The sequence below is a fragment of the Stigmatopora nigra genome, chromosome 14, assembly GCF_051989575.1.
Source record: "Stigmatopora nigra isolate UIUO_SnigA chromosome 14, RoL_Snig_1.1, whole genome shotgun sequence".
In the NCBI taxonomy this organism is placed as follows: Eukaryota; Metazoa; Chordata; class Actinopteri; order Syngnathiformes; family Syngnathidae; genus Stigmatopora; species Stigmatopora nigra.
The window spans coordinates 11,596,296-11,617,232 of NC_135521.1; the positions used below are offsets into that span (position 1 = coordinate 11,596,296).

The 20,937-nt window shown below is 36.6% G+C and overlaps 1 protein-coding gene across 1 annotated transcript in view; it reads right to left on the minus strand.

Annotated features, from left to right (window-relative positions):
• Window positions 1–20,937, minus strand: part of tenm1 (teneurin transmembrane protein 1) — a 114,377-nt gene that overhangs the window by 20,602 nt on the left and 72,838 nt on the right. The window contains exons 19-23 of the mRNA XM_077733065.1: window positions 18,085–18,228; window positions 16,054–16,306; window positions 15,376–15,396; window positions 12,250–12,482; window positions 62–216 (exon numbers count right to left, since the gene is read on the minus strand). Coding sequence (XP_077589191.1) covers window positions 62–216; window positions 12,250–12,482; window positions 15,376–15,396; window positions 16,054–16,306; window positions 18,085–18,228 — 806 coding nt within the window. The remainder of the gene's footprint in view (window positions 1–61; window positions 217–12,249; window positions 12,483–15,375; window positions 15,397–16,053; window positions 16,307–18,084; window positions 18,229–20,937) is intronic.

Consider the following 20,937-nt stretch of genomic DNA (forward strand, 5'->3'; position numbering starts at 1 on the left):
CATTATCTGCTGGTACAACTCAATCAAATTACCCAGTGCGATATATTAGTTAGGATTTTACCTGACTGATATCCATACGTGCATCACAGCTTAGCGGTTGCGTTGACATCAGTCCATTGGAGCCAATCACAGTGGAGAGGAAACCCCTTTCATTAATCTTCTGAATAGTAGTGCCATCAACAAAGTACACAGCACCCTTTTTATCCACAGCAATTCCTGGTAAGTGAGAGAGGCAAAATTAGCTTGAAAGATAACAATTGAAGCAAATTGGGGGTAGAGGGGTAAAAAAAAAACTAGAAAGGTGAGAGTGAACGGCAAAGAGGAGTGAGGGACAAGATGGACAAAGTCAAGAGACGAGGGGACTTGAGTGGCATCCAATTCAGTTAGGCATTCAGCTCAGCTAGAGACTGTCTTATCACACACCCTGCACTGCAGAAATGTAATTATATTTCCATCCCAAAGACCACTAAAGGGATTAGAACAATACAACTGCAGGAAGAGCTTATTCGTCACATTTAGATGTGAGTAGGGGTGCTGCATTGAACTTTTGACATTTGATGCCTGCAAATTTACATTAAAAATGTTGACCCACCATGTACACGCACATGTTTTTCCCTCATAGCTGCATACCCTGATGTGTGCATTGAACTCTCCTTGCAGTCTTGCACTGCAGCAGGAAGTGAGAGCAAGGCAAGTCAAAGTATTAAAGGTTAGAGCAGACAATGAATCATATGTAATGGATGAGAAGCGACCTTCTCCACAAGCCTCACCCTTACTCGCTCTCATCTTCATACTGAAAATTGGCCCTTTGACTCAACTCCTCAGCAATATTCTGTGACTCAACCCTCACCTTTTATTCTGTGGCTTTGCCATGATTGCTCCCACACTACACCTGCAACAATCAGTCATATTTCATAGTTCCTTGGTGCCATCTCTAATGGACGCTGGCCTCTGCTGAGCTGTTTAAAAATAGATTTGGTGTATGGTTTACTATTAAGTCATGGCGAGTTTTCGAGTTGCCTTCATCATACTCATGCCTCAAAGGACTTGGCAGAGACATCCCATATTTAGGTTAAATGAACTAGGGGAATATCAATCGCTAGAAAATATGAAAATCGTGATGTTTGCTTCCATTTCATTGAGGAACACATTACATATGATTGAAAACAACACAATAATTTAATCTCTATTTAAAATTGTATCTTGTTGCGGTTTGAAACGAGAACAATAATTAAGATGATTCATATTAACTAGAAATACCTTCCTCAATTTAGCCCCCAAAAAGTTGCATTTTATGTTCAAAGAGTGATATAAAATGAAAGAGTGCAAAAACCTGGACTTTGAGTCTGTTGGTCCCATAAAAAAATCTTATTAGATTGAATGCATTAAGTTATGTATTGGAGAAAATGGCATAATGAATTAATATAATATAGCATTATAACATTTTTTATTGTTTCTATAATTGACAATACTTGCATGTTCAATTGGCAATACTCCAACTTGTCACGATTATTTTTAAAATACTTAAATCTGCTAACCAATGACTCTATTATGCAGTAATAATGTCCTGTTCACAGTATTTTTAACAAAAATCTTGCTTCAAGTCACATTCTGTCATATGTGATCAAGCAAAAGCACATTTTTATTCAACACGTGCACAATCCCACTTATAAGAACAGTGCACATCATATTTGCGTGGACCCTCAAGCCTTTAATCCTACATGGGACTATTGGGGCGTAAATTGTGCAGGTGGAAAAAGGCAAGTGGACATGGACAGGGCCAGGGTCAGACTGCTTCCTCCACAGGCCAAGAAATGAACTGCAGAGGTTGCTCTGCCAGCCCCTTTATCTTCCCTCTGACACAGACAAATTAAACCACCCAACAGCTTTATACCTGCATCCCACTCTTTAATAGTTTTGACCCCCAAAAAACACCGTAAGCCAATCTGCTTCCATGCACATCTTCTAGAACTTTTGTTTTCTTTTGTTTTTCTGTCTTTCACAAGTGGATAAAATCATTGGCCTTAGAACCTTCAATAATGCAGTCTCAACTGTTTTCTTCTGCTATTTTCATCCTTACTGCCTTCTCCATTTCTTCTGCTGCCACATGCTATTATGTAAAAGAAACATCTGCACCTTGTGTGGAGTCTGAGCCTTTTTACATTTATATTTGCACATTTTCTATCCCTGGGTCCACTTTTTCCTATGTTTCCTTTCACTTTCAACACATTCCTCTATTCAGCATTTCTACTCAAAACTGCTCCTTATCTCTGAGCTCATAAATGCTGCACAAGGGAGGATGGATTTTGTCTACATCTCGGTTCCTATGTATTATTATTTCCCACACATGTAGGATGCATTCCATTCGTTCTCATCGCATTGTCTTGCTCCTTTTGATTTATCAAGATAATAAGGATTGACTATGTTTGAACAAAAATAAATTCAGAATAACCAGCTAATTTATTTTCTTTTTTTCTGTGTCTGTAATTATGTTTTGAATAATTTATCTTGGGGCCACCCAAAAAGGTAGTATTTCTTCTGCCTGACTTGGTGCGGGCAGTTTTGGGTTCAATTCCCACTCAGTGGCTATGTGAATGGTTATCTGCCATTTGCCCGAAGACAGCCTCCTCCGCAACCCTTTACGAGGTTATGCGCTATGGAAGATGAGTGAATGAATGAATAATTTCTTGGTTCCTTAAACGGTCATTACCTAAACTGCCACATGCTGGGTTCATATAGAATACATTTCCATCTATAGTGAATAAAGCTGGGTAAAGAGCATTTGCTAACCCACCCGTGCTGGCCATGGATTATCACAAGTATAGGCTGCCAGTAAGAATCCTTGAGATACATCTCAAATCAAAGGACAGATTAAAGTTTGGCTAAAATTTTCACTTGCATTGTACGATCAAAGAATTGAAGATGAGAATGAGCTGTACTGATAAAGGTAAAAAAAAGTGGAGACTTAGGTGTGGAAATTTAGACAAGGGAAATAGATAAGATTTAAATGAGGAAGAAGAGATCAGGGGGAGACATAAGGACGTGTTGAGTAATAGCTATAATTAAGCAACACAGCCAATATTTTTCAGTCAGAACAGTCAGTACTCCCCAAAAGTCTTGTAGCACAGCAGTACAATTTAATCTAATAAATGCAAAAGGAGTTTTTGTTTAATAAGGCATTGGTGTTGATTACAGCTATATGCAGAGATAGCCATATGAGATTACTGGGTGAAAGGGTGAAAAATAACGGATAGGGCAAGTATCTGCATTTATAGGCATGGAAGATGAACGAATGAATACATGTATCTGCTACTGCATATCCCTGAAATTCAAGTTTTCAAGTATCTTTACATTCTGACTAGAGATTTCAGGAAACAGTAACAGAATGGGAAAACTGCAAATAGTACACCATCTAAATGACTCATAATGGCATCTACGACTATTTTTGCAATTGCAACATTTCACAACATTGTAAAACAGCAGGTGCACTATAATTTCACAGTACTGTTGCCATCAATGCAATAGTTTGTCATTCCACCCGCCTTTCCATATTCCTCTCCACAGTGGGTGTTAATTACAGGGAGTGAAGTATTATTACTGCATCTAAATAATTCTAGCTATTGTTGATTATGGCCTGCAGTTCCTCACCGCAAAGTGTGACTGACAAGTGCACATTGACAGATGGACAATACCACCTGCACTATTCAATTTGTACAAATAATAAACACACTATTTGTACTTCGCAAACATGCATCTTATTTTATTTATTATGTCCAAGCAGATTTTAAGATGATTAAAAATGTTAAAAATGATTAAAACCTGTTGGTAGTAGCTAAATTGTCCATTCAGCTAAGTCTTAAAGGTTTTTAGACATGATTAATAATGTCTAAATCCATTAAATTGATAATTTATTGTGTTATATTGCTATATTGGAATAATTGGTACAGCTCAGATTTTGTCATAGTGGTTACATGCAAGCTTATCTAACTAATGGGCATAGTATTTAATACTATTTACTCTGGAGAATTAATCATTGAACTATGAAGTAATCTCGATAATTGATTCAGTACATAGTTAGAAACAAAGAACTGAACTACTTATATATTCATGAAAAACTAAAATGTAAAAGCAAATCTTGTTACTAATAGCTCTTAATATTTGGAGTAAATTCCCCCCCACTACAAATCAATAGAAGTTAACCAAATGGGTAGTTGTTTATCTTTGGTAGGTCTTTAGAGAGCAATCATTATTCATACTTCTTCTCATTAAGTATTTATGCAAGCTCCTCAAGAACAGACACTGTCTTTGTAATTAAATCTGGATCATGCACTGTATCTCATCTAATTATCAATCCCTAGACATTTGTCAATATATGAACCTGAGTTAATTAATTATTGGAATCGGTTATTTTTGTAATGACTGGTTATTAAAGAGATGTATTATGTACTGTATGGCTGTGGATGTGACAAATGGAGAGCCATTTGAAAAAATACATAAATATATATTTTTTGCACCCAAACAAACAATATTGGTGTGTGTGTAGGTGTGTGTGAGAAACATACGCCTTGGCAGTAATTTCCTTCTTTTATAATATAAACGAGATTCAGCAATCACAAAGGCAGCAGACAAACTCAATTATAAAAGCAATTGAAAGGCTTTGGACTATAGAATGCTTCATGAAAAGCTGAGGGGGTTGGATCAGTACAGAGTGTCTGCAGATTATGTCACACTGTTTGGAACATCAAACAAACACAGGGAGGTCTTAGAAAAGAGGCTCTTTACCAAGTGCAGCATCACAACAAGAGATGCTCTGCAATAGTAGAAGGGAAGGAAATGATCAGATTTCGGGAAGAAAAAAAATGTTTTCAGAAGTAAAACGCTTGAATTAAAGCGACAACTGATTGTAGGTAGCTTTTTTTTTCTAAGGATGAAGTCTTTCTAAAGCAAATAGTGAATGTTTTTCACCAGCAACGATTTGACAGTGAAGGCTACAAGTTCCATGAGTGATAATGGCACCCAAGTGACATTTTCTGTCTCTTTCAAGCCATTCTGTCACAACATTTGACCTCAATACAAAGTTACATTTACCACCAACCTCTCCCAGCTTACCCAGGTGAAATTGAACGTCCAAGGATAGCTTGTCTGCCACCATCAGGCTACTTATTCATCGTTCTGTCAGTATGTTTAAGGAATCCAGATAGCTTTCAACCTGTATGGGCACAAGTTCACTGGTGCCTTAATCACGCCATCACCTGTCGACTCTGTATGTGTGAGCACACCAGGTTGAGTCGGTCCTGCACCCACCTCGGGGAAAATGTAATTTATTTCCCGCCACATTGGCAAAGCTCCACTCCTCCTGTCAGCTTGCCAGGCTCCCAGTGGAGGTTGACAAGCCTGCTGCCAGCAATGGCCATCTCAAATAGTTAAAGGGACACACATGTCACATTCCCCATGATCATGCTGACATTGTCGCACTGACATCCCTTTTAACAACACTCCTCTAACTAACTCTATGTCCTATCAGTGGGAGGAGTCGGTTCAAGCCCAGGGTACTAAAAGCTGGAGACTGTCAGTCACAAAAAGTGGAAAGCCCTCGGAGTGGGACTATCGTAGCTAGCACCTACGTTAAAGTGACTCAGTTGCTGGCCTAAAGCCATCTCTTATTGACTGTGGGCTTCATTAGACACACAGTGTGCTTTTGTAATCTCTCACTTCCTTACTCTTGTGAAAAAGTAGCTATCAGCTTTTATGAAGCTCTTCAAAAGGTGACCTTTGGAGGTAATGCATTTTTTTCTCCACTGTTTAATGGAAAACATGGATTAAAATGAGTTGTGCAATCTAATTGAAGTTCATTATTCTTATAGTTTGTCAATGAATTGCAAGTGATGTTTCAACATTTTTGTAAATGAAATGATTTGGCCAATGATATGACACGCCCACCCAGCATAAGTGAGAGACTGCCTGACTGACTAGTGGATTCATGTACAAAGTCTGTCAAACCCTGTCAAGTTTATAAACGGGAGAGATTCTTTAGTATTTTAGGAAACGGATTATACCCTGCTGGGTCCATTTTTTGACAGTTGACTTCAGCTGCTTGCAGGGCGGACTGAACATGATCAACTATAACAGCTTGGAAAAGGATATTCTGGGGATATATATGTATTTATTTTAACACAAATGAAAATGCTATCCCAAAAAAAAGGTATAAAAATGATTGGGACAAATACATAAATGGGAAACTTTAGAGTTTAAATGTTAAACCCCTCATCAATTTGTTCCATTTATTAGGCATGCATGTAATTAGGAGGGAAGACAATAATTTATACTTAATCGAGTGTGTAAACCACAACACCTCAAGTCATTATTATATATTCAATCCATTCAAATACAAGTATGTACACATACAAATCTAAAAATCCTTAGAGACATTTATCAATGCAACAACTCATTTAAACAGCCAGTTAAGATGTTTTTTTATAACCGTATAATCAATTATGTTATTTATATTTTGTATTTTATGTCAAGTGCTTTAGGTCAATTGGAGATTCATATTAAGAATATGTACTCTACAGTAATCATACATGGATAATTCACAGCCACATTCTTGCTCAGGGATCACAGTGCACTACACTTAAAAGCCGCATGCTGTTTGTTTTCCTTTCTTTAGTTTCTTTTTTTTAGGAGTGAGTAAATCACTTTAATATTCTGCCACTTCTGTCAGAAATGCTCACATTGAGCATTGTGCACTGTCTGGCTGAGACATATTCAGCAATAAATATACAAAGTACAATATGGACAACATCCCTGCAATTGCACACTTGGTTGACAGGTCTTCAATGTGTCTGTGTGCATTGGGCTTTGCTGGGGTGTTGTTTACTTAATCCTGATTTTGCAACTGGAAGAGCCTTATTTCTATTAAAAAAACAACAAGACTTCCTATTGTCTCTACTACAAAACAACATCCCTTTTATATAATTAGCAGGGGTAAAAAAAAAACACTGCGGTAAATAACCAGTCTGACCTAATGTTGTCATTATTATCAAAAAGGCATACTGCTGTTTTCCTTAACTGTGTGATTAATTCATGACTGCATCATTAATGCAAGAATGGCTGTCGGCAATGGCAAAAGCTCGGTCAACGTGAAATGAAATACAAGAGGAGGTTGTTAAAAAATTGCGCGCCAGCACAACGATAATCTTGCATCTTAAAAAAAAACTGTTAGGTTGATCAGATGCACTCATTTTACAAGGAACAATGATATAGTTGAACCAAATAAGGCTGCCACAGGGCCAGTTTAATATGCAGATGAGATGTTAGGCTGCTTCTTTCTGCAAAATTTAGTATAAGCCAACGACTTTTTTCACTCTATCTACTTCACTGATTTTTTCCCCATTCACCAAGACTTCACATTATCTTTATTTGTGATTGCATTCAATCTCTTATTCTCTTTCCTTACACTCTATTAATGGAATCCACTCATCCAGTCTTTCTATCATTCTCTGGCGGTTGAGTCAATCACAGCATTAAACCTCATGAGAGGCAGCAGTGGAATAACAATGCTATAAGCATAAGCACATTATAATAGGGAGCAGATGCTATAAAGTCAACATGACCATAGGGAATGTTGTAGCTTCACTACAACAACCCGCAAATACATTTTTTTGGGAAAGGGGAACATGTGGGCAATGCGAAGTTGAAATGATTTGTGTTGCCATTGCAAAGAGGAACGTTCATGAATATCTCCAATCACATGTGTTTGCAGCTGTGTACCCACAAATCTGGCATTTGATAGTCATGCACACACTTACAAAAGGCTTCAGATGCTTGATCCTGATTTAGATTTGTTTCAGCGTGTTAGGTTATTTCATTTTGTTAAGCTGTTTAAAGTATCTCAACCCCACTGACAAGGTAGATACTGAACAACAACAACAACATGAAGCCTGTCTGCAGTTTCCGGACTTATTTTATAATGTATTCATTTTAGAATTATTTTTCTGTTGCCATTAATCAGAAAAAATTCAGAAAGATTACTCTGGTGGTGTGTCGAGAAGCTGCAGATGTGAGAAAGATAATACCCAGTGTGTGTGTTTGTCAGTTTAAAACAGTGGTTTTCAAAGTGGGCGGTACCGCCCCCCGGGGGGCGGTGTGAACTTTCAGGGGGGCGCTGACGAATAAACAGGCGAATGGGGGGCGTTGAAATAGTGAAGGGGGCGATGGAGCAATTACAGTAAAATGTGACGTTGGTGTTTGTAGAAAGACCGGAAAAATTGATTGTCTGTAATAAAAAGTCGACAAAAAACAAGCTTTATTGAAACAAGAAACGTTGTCTGCTCGAGCGCTCACGAGCAGCGCGCATATACCGTATATCACTAATTGTCGCGAGTTTATCGTCGATGCAGGCGACTGGGGAAACCACCACCATCCAGTCAGCCGCAGAGGAGCACACAATAGCGCGCCGGCAACGCTTAACCACAGACGTATGCGCACAGCGACCGGCTTAATGCATCAGCTATCAATTTTTATGATTCGAGGTGAACTGCGCATTGGTCTATTAAAAGAAACGAAATTAGCGAATAATATCTGAGGCGCCTGTCTTCTATTTATTTAAGCTTCGTTCGTTGGAAAGGGGTAAAGAGGGGGGCGTTGGCATTTTGGCCCGGCGGTGAAGGGGGCGGTGGCCAAAAAAGTTTGAAAATCACTGGTTTAAAAGGAAGGTGTGATTCAAAGAGAAAAATGATGAGAAAAGGGTCAGTTTGACAAGAGGGAAAATGTGGAGGCAGCATGTCAGACTCTGATAAGGGCATTAGTCTGCCCCCTGTGGGTCAATGGGGGCGACTGACTCCATCCACATTTGCACTATCGCGCAGATGCCACACACATGTACACATGCTGTCTCCCTTATTTTTCCAATTCATTTAGAGGAATATTTATGCAGTGCAGAGGTCACTGAAGCCAGACTAGAGTGCTTCGCTCTTGGGTTAAAGTCAAGTCTCTTGCCATGCTTTCATGGCTCTTGCTAGAATAGAAAGTACACATCAAGTTGCAGGGTGATGAAACCAATGCCCTGAATCGTAAACTATCAACCCTCAACAAAACAACAACAAAAAACCTTTACCACATGACCAACCAAACATAAAAACGCGAACTAACTACTCTTTGAAGCTATCAAGTATACCATACTACATCAATTGCATTAATCATACGTCATAGTCCAAAAATTTCTCTCTCGGTCTCCACATCAAACACAGATGTGGCTAATTTTACACGTACACATCTTTTAAACCACTACAAATGATTCTCTTTCTTGTGTTATGTGCGTGAAGGGTGCAACAATGTGGGCCAATGCTGTTGCATCTCAAAGGAATTGTCTTTCTTTCATGTCAGACATGGGATCCATCTTAAATGGAGCAAGGCCTTTTATTTTCCATGCTATATGACAGCAGAGGAACATCTGTAGCCAACTCTAAACAATACTTCAGATCGTACATTCTTGTGTTGGAGGACACAAGATAATCTAGGCTTTTAGTTGCTAACTATGTTGAAAACTTGACCTAGCTACAGTGTATGCTATTTCTGGGGCGAAGATTGTGGTCTTAATTTAAATTATGGATTATTGTAGCAAGCATTTGCAATGTTGTCACACGTGTGAGAGCAATCCGAGTGCAGCTATGTCAACATTGCGGCACATGGATGATCTACTGATGGTACACGAAACATATTTGAACGTGCAAGAATAAGAAAGGGAGCTGCTCATTTGGAAAATATCCAACACACGATAAGATCAATGCCTGAGAGTCAAGGACAGCCATTTTTTCAACAAAAGAAGTTAAAAAAAGGGATGAAATAGACACCTACTTCTCTAGCAAATCTATTACTTATTATCATTGGTTGAAAGATGTAGAAAAATGGGGAGTGTGAGCGTGGGCTGTGGCAGATGGATGACTAGGTACCAGGAGGCTTTGGGTAGAACCCTCCAGAGCCTTCCTAAGCTGGTTAGTCAGAACGTAGTGGCCACACAAGATTCTGTGAAGCGAAACGAGTCAAAGAGTATAAAATACCTCAGCCTTGGGAGGCAATTTTCCATTGCTGCATAAAGGAATGAAAACAGAATGTTCTGCACCCAGCACATATAATGAGCATTATACGCGTCAGATCAGCTGTCAATTAAATAGATCTGCTCCATTTTTTTCTTAGCTCCGTATCTTGTCCTCTCTTATGATTTCTCAGATCTAAAACCCTAAAAATGTACTATGAAAATAATTATTTTGGCAATCTGTGACATTTTTCGGGCACTTAGATCAGTGATTATTAGGATTTCATCCTAGTAGAATATACTTTTTAAAGAAATACAACCTAAAAAGACTCAATTCAGTCCTGTTGTGGCTATCCTCTAAGTATGGAAATTCCCAGATCAACGGCCTTATTATGATTGTATTTTCTGTCATAAATAGCCTCCAAAAGTTTTTCTGTCCTGAAGCGAAATGAGGAAACAAAAAAAAACCAGCAAACCATGGCAACCAGGTCTTTAGTAGCTCATTTACATAATTTATTCCATCTAATCAAGTACACCAATAGGGGTTTATTTTCTGTAATTTAACCTCTTAAGTCATTCAACCTAACCTAAGTAAAAAGATAAAGTAAATTATTAGGCCTTGATGATGATGTATTTAAATACAATTTTTAGAATAGTTTTTCTTTTTAACCCTAACGAAGATTGCATTAAATTGGAAGTACTAATAAAACCATTGAGAATACAATGTTTATTTCTGCCTGCTGCTTCCAAAAACTTTACAAATGTTTTTTTTCTTCTATTTTTTAAAGGTTAAAGTGCGCGAGTTGCCTTATAGGTTCTCCTTAACAAGCTCAATTAATGGCAACCAGGTTTCTCTTTATATTCTATTTCATGCTGTAATAACCTCTCTGTCTTTCTCAATAGGTTTTTGTTATATCTTTCCAGATATGGTAGTCTAGAGGATATATTTGTGCATATCAATACATACATGGTAAGATGGCAAATGGCTGAGCAATATTAAAGGGGCACACTTCCCATCCAAAGGTTAATTCTATGTCTGCTGATTCTCTTCTTTTACTAATGTCTCAAATGAGCCGAAATTTAATTGAATCCTGAATTGAAATGTCAAGCTTGTACATAAATATGGAAAATAAAGTAAATGCTTTTCGATAAAACAATGATAATAATCTCAATTGGAATGCATTTACTTGGCAGTCCCTGTACAATAATTTAAAATGCAGTTATGCATTAAAAGAAAACATAAAAAATAATATTGTCATTTTATGCATGCGAATACTACTTTTATGTGAGGAATTAGTTACAGCTATGTTGAAAGTTGCACAAACAACAGCCTAATCACATCCTTTAAGTATATTATTATACATTTTTTGTAGCAGTAGTAAGATAAATTAGGAAAAAATACAGCATTCAAAGAGGCAAGCTAAAATAATAGCCATATTAGTGGGACAACATAGAGTGCTCTATACTATACCCCATGCATTTATGTACAAAATTGGTTAACAGTTCAGAAAACAGGGTTATAAATATAACTTTAAGTAGTTTTAGGACAAAATCATTGTTGCAACAATTGACAACGACACTGACCTATCAATCAAAAGTATATAGTCCTCTACTGAGACAAATCATTCTTATCATTTTTCTTTTTTTACTGGCAATAGTATGTGAATGATGTGCAGCTGCAGGGTGAACGCCTCAATCTATTTTAGCTCAAGACAACAGGGCAGATTGCTCCAGATGCAAATTGATGCTTTTGGCAGCACCTAGTACAATCTTTAACCCAGTAATGTATTATACTATACACATGAGAACACTCATTTAAACTTCAATTGAAAAAGCAATAGAGATAATCACTACTGTAAAAAGGTTTGGTGTTGTTGTCCACACACAAGTCATTACATTAATACCTTTGTAACCTTTAGTCAAGAGAATTACTGCACAGTACATAAAAACACGGATCATTATTAACTATGCCATCATTTTCCTTGACTTATTGGCTCATATTTATCTCTACTATTGACAAAGTACTACTCATTTAAATTCACAGCAGAAGGATAAAAGTGCCACAAGGCCTAGCTCTCTCATTGGCAAATCAAAGATTTTATATATAGGCCACATCACCCTAACCTACTTGATTATTACATATGATTCAGTGGCAAAAATATAACCTTGGCATTAATACATGTGAGACAATTAGTAAGAATGTGACAAGGTCTTACCTCGAGGGTTATTGAGTGCGGCTTCAGTGGCCTTCCTGCCCTCTCCACAATGGTTCTGGTCAAAGGGCAAACATTGCTCCCCTGTCCCTGCTACCACCTCCATGTTGCGTGACGGATCTTTTGGCTGACCAAGGTTCCTCACCCTGTAGACTCTGCGACTACTCGTATCCGATACATAAAGAACTTCTCCCATTGGGTCCATAGCTAAGTAGTATTTATGGGCCGGGCTGGTGCTATCAAGGACAGAAAAATACATTAATTTTTATTGCATACGTACATTTTGTAATTCAGAAAATGATATGTCAATATGGCAAATCTGTAAAAAAATGTGGGGTGAAATTTGAATTTTTTCACATTTTTGTTTTTCTATTTTAATATAAATACCAGGTCTAATTAGCAATTACTCCAAAAACATAAAGTGAGAGCTCTTATAAGCTAAGTTAGCTCACCATATGCCTTCCTACAACCTGTCAGCAAGGGTAACTACGGGTGGGAGTCATCCATTGGGTATGGCATTGTACATTCTGCTGAAGTGTACGACAGCAGAGTGTGTGGGTGGGTTGGTCGGAAGGGGCATCCTTACACAGAAATGAGAACGACCCGTTGTGCCAAATCACCATCACATACTCACTCCATGTGGCGGCTTCCAATAATAACCTATGGATACTTTATTTAAAATGTTTCAGTTTGCCTCTTTTTTGACAGTTATGTGCAGGCAGATTAGTAATGTTCACTAACTTTTGCAAAAATGCTCCAGCTCCGATCATGATTGAGCTGGATGGGCGGATCTGAGCGACACACTTGTAGTCCATTAGGGGCCCATATTTAAGGATCTCTGTGTGCATCATACATCTTCGAGTTTACCTGCCTACAGTTGTTTTTCATTTCTAATCAATTTTGTATTTTGTCTCCTGAGTTTACTGAATTTCGTCGTGCTGCTTTGGTTGTACTATGTTACCCGCGTATAAATTGATAGATTATTTTGACTTTTTGTGCCTATTTCCTTTGTTTAGTTGCCAGCTCGGTCGTCCTGTTTTTTGTTGTACTTTGCTTGTCCTGTTTTTGCCAGGTTCTCCTTGCTTAACAAATATTGCTATGCATATAAATTCCATCTTCTGAATCTGTTTTGGGATCTACCTTCAATGGCTTGCCAATTTCACAATAAACTCAAATCATAACTGCTTTCCACAGATTTAAATTGAGTTCATTTAATCTTAATTTCCATAGCAGTCAATCTAAGTATATTTTCAATGTTACTGTTTACAGTCCCAATTGATTTACATACATCATTGTGGCTATTTGGAGAAATCAATATACAAGAAGTAATTATTTAATTCCTTGCCTTAATTCAGCTCATAATTGAGCACCTGCTTCCATGGAGCCAAAATATTAAATATTGCAAATGGACATGAAGAACATTCCCATAATTAATGTCATGCCTTTCTGCTATTTAAACCTGCGGTCATGATGTTTTACCCAATAATGATATGCATTAAATTATTCGTGGCAAATTCCATTTTTTTCAGTGTGAACTGTTTTGAACTGGATTACACTGTGCCTAAATTGCCCCAAAAAAACAAAGGCTTGATGCAATACCGAGTGTTGTACTGTTTTTGTTGCTGTTGTTGTTGTAACTGTTGGGATCAAGGAACATTCATACAATACCCTAATGTAACCTAAATGCTCTTAGGAGAAACATGTCCCATGACATCAAGATGAACATCCTTTTTGCTCTTGGTAAATTACAAAAAAAAAAATATATATATACATATAAATAAAACAGATACTAAAAAATGCAGCGCATTGTGGAGATATGTCAGTCATTTGAGTCTATTACGAAGCATAAAACTGTTTGGAGAACTCTGCACTGAATTGCACATACATAATTTAAGCCTGATCCAAGAAGAAGAATTTTTCAATGAGTTTCAAAGTGTGTCACTGCTTTGTGCAGCATAAAATATTTGTTGCGCCTCTTTCAGAAAGCGTTGCTGTCGCACGGAGCTTATTACACATGATTTGCCTGTCTCTTTTTTTATTTTTATAAATTACATGCTGAAAAAAACATCACTCCACTTAAAGGATAATGTATGTAATATATATGTTTATATACATGTGTATGTATATACTATATTACATAAAAAGAACAGCTACATACATATATATATACCTTTATATATATATATATATATATATATATATATATATATATATATATATATATATATATATATATATATATATATATATATATATATATATATATATATATATATATATATATATATATATATATATATATATATATATATATATATATATATATATATATATATATATATATATATATATATATATATATATATATATATATATATATATATATATATATATATATATATATATATATATATATAAAGTAGAGGATTTCTTCCCTTTGTGTGTTCCTTTTGAGGCAAAGAACGGTCTATGGTTTAACGCTGAGTACATTCCATCGAGTATATCCTCTGAGAACACCTTGCTTTAAAAACACTGCTTGCTGATCGACACTTTGCAGGGAAACATGTGGAGAAGAAAGGCTTTGAGAGCTGAATATGGATGAATAATTAATACATTTGACTTGGGAGAACAATAGTAGTGTAGAATAAAAACGAAATATGCTCCAAAGCCGTAAAAGGCAACCATGGAAGCAGGAAGTAAAGGAGAAAGCCCCAAGGAGAGGAAAGGCTATCTTAAGTGCCTACTGAAGAATACGCTTCATGCATTATGGTTTTCAATGTTACTTTTTTTGGGTTGACATTTGCCGACAATTGCCTGTCAGATGATCTGTCGGCCTGGAAATTCTACACTTTATGTTGTTTTCAAGGCTAAATATCCATTAATGAAAGGTACATTTTCTGGTTTTGCCATATTAATACTACTAAAGAATGTTTAGTCTTCTGCTCCTCTTATACAATGTAACACTTTTACTGGATGAAAAAGTTACCATAGGAAGCTAACCATTCCATGTGCAACTTGCAAAAACCAACATAAATTGGTGTTAAATGAGTGTTTTTCTCATTCTAAGACATTCCTTTTTGTTTTGTATGTATGTGTCATTCAAACTTGTTGTTAACAGCCACTTCTCACCTGTGTCTGGTGTCCCGGTTCCTATTAACAAGCCATGAGAGTGCAGTAAAATAAAAAAAGAGAAGAGAAAGACAGACAGAGAAGAAAGCAAATGTGTGACTCACAATTCTCCCCAAAAAATGTCACAAGTTACACTAAGTGAGTTCCATGCCCATAAAGTATGATTAGGGTTGTTTTAAGCGGCTACATTGTTACATATTAAATATTAATCCTGGCAGGAAACTGTTTGCAAGTTCTGCCAACAGGAAAGTGAAATATAAAATGTAGTTCTGATGAAAGTCTGAAGTAGATATACTGGTAAGAAATGCAATAATACCAGCAAACATAACTTAAGTTACATCAGAAGAAAGAACACTTTACAGGACAAATGACTGTGAAATTCATTTGGGAAGCTATTCCTGAGAAAATAGAGCAATAGAGATTTTAGTGCCTCCAGCGCAGCGTGATATTGTCATAATCCACCACAAAAACATTAGTTCACAGTAAAGACTCTACCCAAAGAAGTGGATTAGAGTGTGTGAAGTTGGAAATACACATTCACTGCTTTGCCATTGAGACAAAACCAAAACATATTTCTTAAGGAGAACTAAAGCCATTCAAACTCGTGTAATGCATGTTTTCATGACATAAAATCAGATTATTTGTAATAATAAGATTAAACTAATTCTTAGAACTCACTTTAGTTCCAAAATGGTTCTGGTGTATCCATCTGGATGGACTCTGCGGATGAAATTGAAGTCCCCAACAAAAAGAGAACCATCAGGTCCACTGGAAAGTGCAACAGGGGCATACAGCATCAAATCTCGAGCTGTGCCACTGCAACTTGGTCCGCAAGGGACACTCCGGTAGAATCCGTTCCCCATAACTGTGGCTATAACAGGGGGTTGCTGAGAGAGGAAAACATTTTCCCCATTTCCCTTGTGGAGGATACCTGAAAAAAGGACAAATGACTTAATTAGTATATCATCATTCATATGTACAATAACTGTACAATGGAACCCAAAAAATCTCCAACAGAGAGAGCTTCAAGTGCATAACAGTTATGACTTATGTTTATTTATTTCAATACGTACTTGTGTTTTAATACAATGTAGATAAGTACAGTATTTTCCCGCCGTTTCAGGAGCATTAGTGTAAAAGCGCACCTTCAATGAACGGCTTATTTATAAACTGTTTACACATATAGGAAGAAAAAAAACACATTTTAACGTAAAGTAGCAGCACCAGTAGTAGTGTTGTGTTATGCATCCACTTAATGTAACAATGCTAAAAGGAATGATTAACCAAAATTGATCCATATATAAAGGGGCTGTAAATGATTGTCTCTAAGTGTTCTACATTGACTGACAACCAACAGGGTGTCCCCCCACTCAACTGCCTAAAGTAGTCTCTGGCACCCCAGTGACTCGTGAGGATGAGCGGAAGAGAAAATGAATGAATAGTTTAAGACATATGGACACACGGATTACAGCGCGCACTGTTGCCTTTTGCGAAAATGAAAGGGTTTTAAGTGCACCTGACAGCGCGGAAAATACAATATTTTGTGTTTTTTAACTTCCTTTGGCTAACGAGTGCAAATTTGCTGCAACAATGTATTTTTTCGTTCTATCTTTTAATAATAATAATATTTTACTGGTATTGTTTGGTTTCCATTGATTTTGTTAGTGTTTTAATAGATTTTTTCTTCATAGTTTGAATAGTGCTCGTTATTGTTTGTTTTATCTTTCCTGCCATTGAAAGTAAAAATAAAACAAGGGAATACTATGTAGTTTACAAATAAAATTGACAAATGCCAAAGTATACATGTGGGGGGTTTCACTTAGTTTTATCATTATAATGGTCTCTGATTAGGCATTAACCTATAATGCATAATGATATAATGAATCAAAGCAGCTCAGTATTTATATTTAAATAATAAATGAAGCACCCACATTAGTTATTCTTTCAGTCAAACAGGTTGTCAGATTTATGACCAATTCTGTATGGGTTTAAACAGATTGCCTAACAAATCAGGATTTTATGGTTGAAGTAGGATACAAAACACATACTAGTTGATAGAATTTAAAAAAAACAACAACAACAACATGATTTTGGCCCTTAATAGCTGCCAAAAACAGTATCTTGGACCCCACAGTCCACCGTCCCGCTGTTAGCACAGGCTGATGTAGAGCTGAAGCAGCATTTAAAGTTTACACAGCCCCTGCTCTCTTTAATTACTACTCGTGTGTTTATATGTAGCCAAAATCATTACACAGTTGGTTGCATTTGCATTTTACTGTTTCTATTGTCAGACAATGGCATGAATACACTTTTTTTTTCACAGCTCATTTGCTGACAACCAGTGCTGGCACAGTGAAATGATAAAACTGATTTTACAATCACAACACTTTACAAAAAAACATAGATTAGTTATCTACTTCTACTGAGATTTAAAATGATGTATTCCATTAAAAAAGGGAAAGCAATGTTAGTCTCACTTTGGCTGTTTAGGTCATGTTTGGATATTAAAGGCTATATAATAGTTTGGAAAATATAAAGTATATATTTAACAACAATTGCGCATTTCCTTTTTAAAAAAATTGATTTAAAAAGTATTATTATTAATCAATAAATTTTAATATCCCACTTGGGTTCGGTTTAAAAATGTAATATGGAATTTTGGTATAGTCATTTCATTTTTGACTCAATATGTATTTAGGACATACTCACCACTACGTATATTGAGAGAATGGTGTTTGTCCAAGGACCAACCTCCGAGGTTTGAAGGCACCAGTTCAAAACCCTGCATGAGAGCAGTCCTCCTCTCCCACTGTATAAGCCCAGGACATGATTCATATTCATAGCCAACGGAAACTAAAACACACACAAAAGGACATGGAAGGATTTAATATGAACACAGTATTACTTTATGGAAGTGAACTAAATTAAAACTGCCCAAAAAATGTTTAAACTGTTACTGCATTCTTTACATATAGAACCTCAATAGTACATGTTGAAGTGATCTGTTTGTAAAGAGAAGTTTAGTTAAAAAAATGTACAGTACATCTATCATAGATGTGTATCAAACATTTGGTGCACATGATTATATGACCTAGAGTTGTTACTTTATTATGCATCATTTTTTTCTTACTAAAATCTTAGTCGTCATAAACATTTCAAAAGAGGATTTCTCAAGGGTTTGCTCTTTCAGTGTTGCATTTTGCTGTCAAGTGCACTAAAACAAGGCACATTGCATAATGATGGTCAGGCAGGAATGCCTGGGTTTTAACCTCTTGAAAACATCTCAACTTCATTTCAGTAGCCGTGTGCCTGGAGCATCATTGATGTTGAATTTAATCTCCCTCAAAGCTATATTGCATGTTGGATTGAGCGAGATGAAAGATATGTCCAGCATAACCTCGTCATTGGATGTGTCTGCAGAGATCAGAATGAAGTAGCAGTGTAATAATAAAAAAAAGGAGTCGCTGTTCTATGGAAGAGCTCTAGAATTTGGTGCCTGGCATCTTAGTTCTATTGATACACTGAGCATACCGCTACAGTTTCACGGTATATTAGCCTTTGCATTAGAGAGCACTGATACACTTTCTACAATCTGTCTTCACATATAAATTCTATTTTGTAAATATTTGAGCAGATAAAAAAAATACACTTTATATACACGTGTTAATCATCCATACAATAACAGTAAAATGTTTCTGGTTTGTTTGAGTTAGATGAATGTGAGCAGTGCCTTTTAAAATTAGAAAAGAATAAAATGAAGGAAACCCCATTTTTTTTTCATACGGAATTCTTAATGTGACTATGATCATGCCAAAGAAGTACAGAATAATGAGTTTTTTTGTCAGGGATACATAGGAGACTAAAGTAATGCAATATTTAATTTTAACAACAGTCACTTTTAAACACCGTGGGATCTTTAAATGGAAGGAAGGAATAAAGAGGCACTTAAAATTGAAACTAGTAAATGCAAAAGAATTAAAACACACACACAATGTTCCAATGTTCCATTTTGTAAAGTGGAGTCAAACAGTTAAGTTGACATCTCTGACAGAAATGTGAAAGAAGATGACCTGTGATTGACATAGACTGTAGACAATGATGCATATTACTGACTTGGACTAAAATGCATGTGAATTGACATGCACTCAAGGGAACTGAGGTGCATAGTCAGCAGAAATACCTGTCGAGAATGTCAAATACATACCGTAAGTGGGATATTCACATTTACAGTATGGGGGAAGTCAAACATTCACTTAAAGCTTAAAGCACATAAAAAAGCTCCATCTATTATGATGTGGCCCAAAAAATGTACGGATTTTTCGAAATATATATTTATATAAATATATAAAAAGAACCTAGCAGACGTCTCAAGTACCTTTAAATCCTTGAATACGGAGATTTGGATTGTCAAATGTCAATGATTGTACTTGTAATATACAGACAATTCAATGATAGCAAGTGTTTGAGAGCCTCTCAGTTCCTTTAAAGTTTGTATCGGCTCTAATGAAGAGCTTTACAAGTCCTTACTTATGTAGTTCATCTGATTTATGTTTTAAGTGAAAAACAGATGACTACTAAACCGTTACATAAGCCAATTTTTACATCCCTCACAAAGGGCAACTGGAATACAGGAGAGTTGGTGTCAATCAAGATCCCATTCAAAGATCTAAATTCAAAGCTCCCCTGTCATAAAAGCAACGGAAACAATCTGTCACCACAGGGAAGCATTATCAGCCATATGGGCAATGTTAACGAGCTAGTGAAAAGGAAAGGAAGGACAGCTCTGGATATGATAAGAAAGAGAAAATGAGATCATTCTGTTAAAATGATTTTGTGTCACTCTGGAAATTCTTCCACTTAAGGCGACTTACGTATTTTCTATAAAATCAAATTCAGTGCATTTGTTAAAAGCCGTGACCGGACGTTTGGTCGCCGCTCTTTTGGTTACCGCTCAAATGTACTTGGATATTAAACAGTACTTAGATATTAAACTGTCTCTCTTAGATATTAAACTCTCATGAATATAATTTCGAGAGTTGGTTTCAACAGTAAACTCTGTCACCATTTGACCGGCGACCAAATGACCAGCGACCAAACGTCCGAGCAATGTTAAAAGCTGGTAAGCAGCAAACAGATAAATGGAGATGTTAATACTTCACAATTCCCAGAACCTTATTTCAGACGAATTCCCATAACACAGACCTATTCCCACAAAAACTAGACACAAGAGGCGGGGTCACACAGGCCCACTTCCTCAAAAACAATACCACACTCATGAACTATTGCACACAGGTGAACGAAAGCTTTCATTTCCCACTGTTGAAGCCTTAGGCATATATTCACCCTAGCAAAAAGAGCATGATCTTTCTTTCTGGCAAGCTCATTGGATGTGTGTGTGTACATGACCATAAAAAAATGTCTGTGTAGGCCACTGTGCCAACAAAGTATCAGAAAGTCTAGAGAGGGAAGGTTTAGGGGGGGAACAAGGATACAGAAGGAAGAACATGAGGACAGTGAGACATAAGGAAAGTAACAGGGGAGATGAGAGAGAATGTAGAAAAT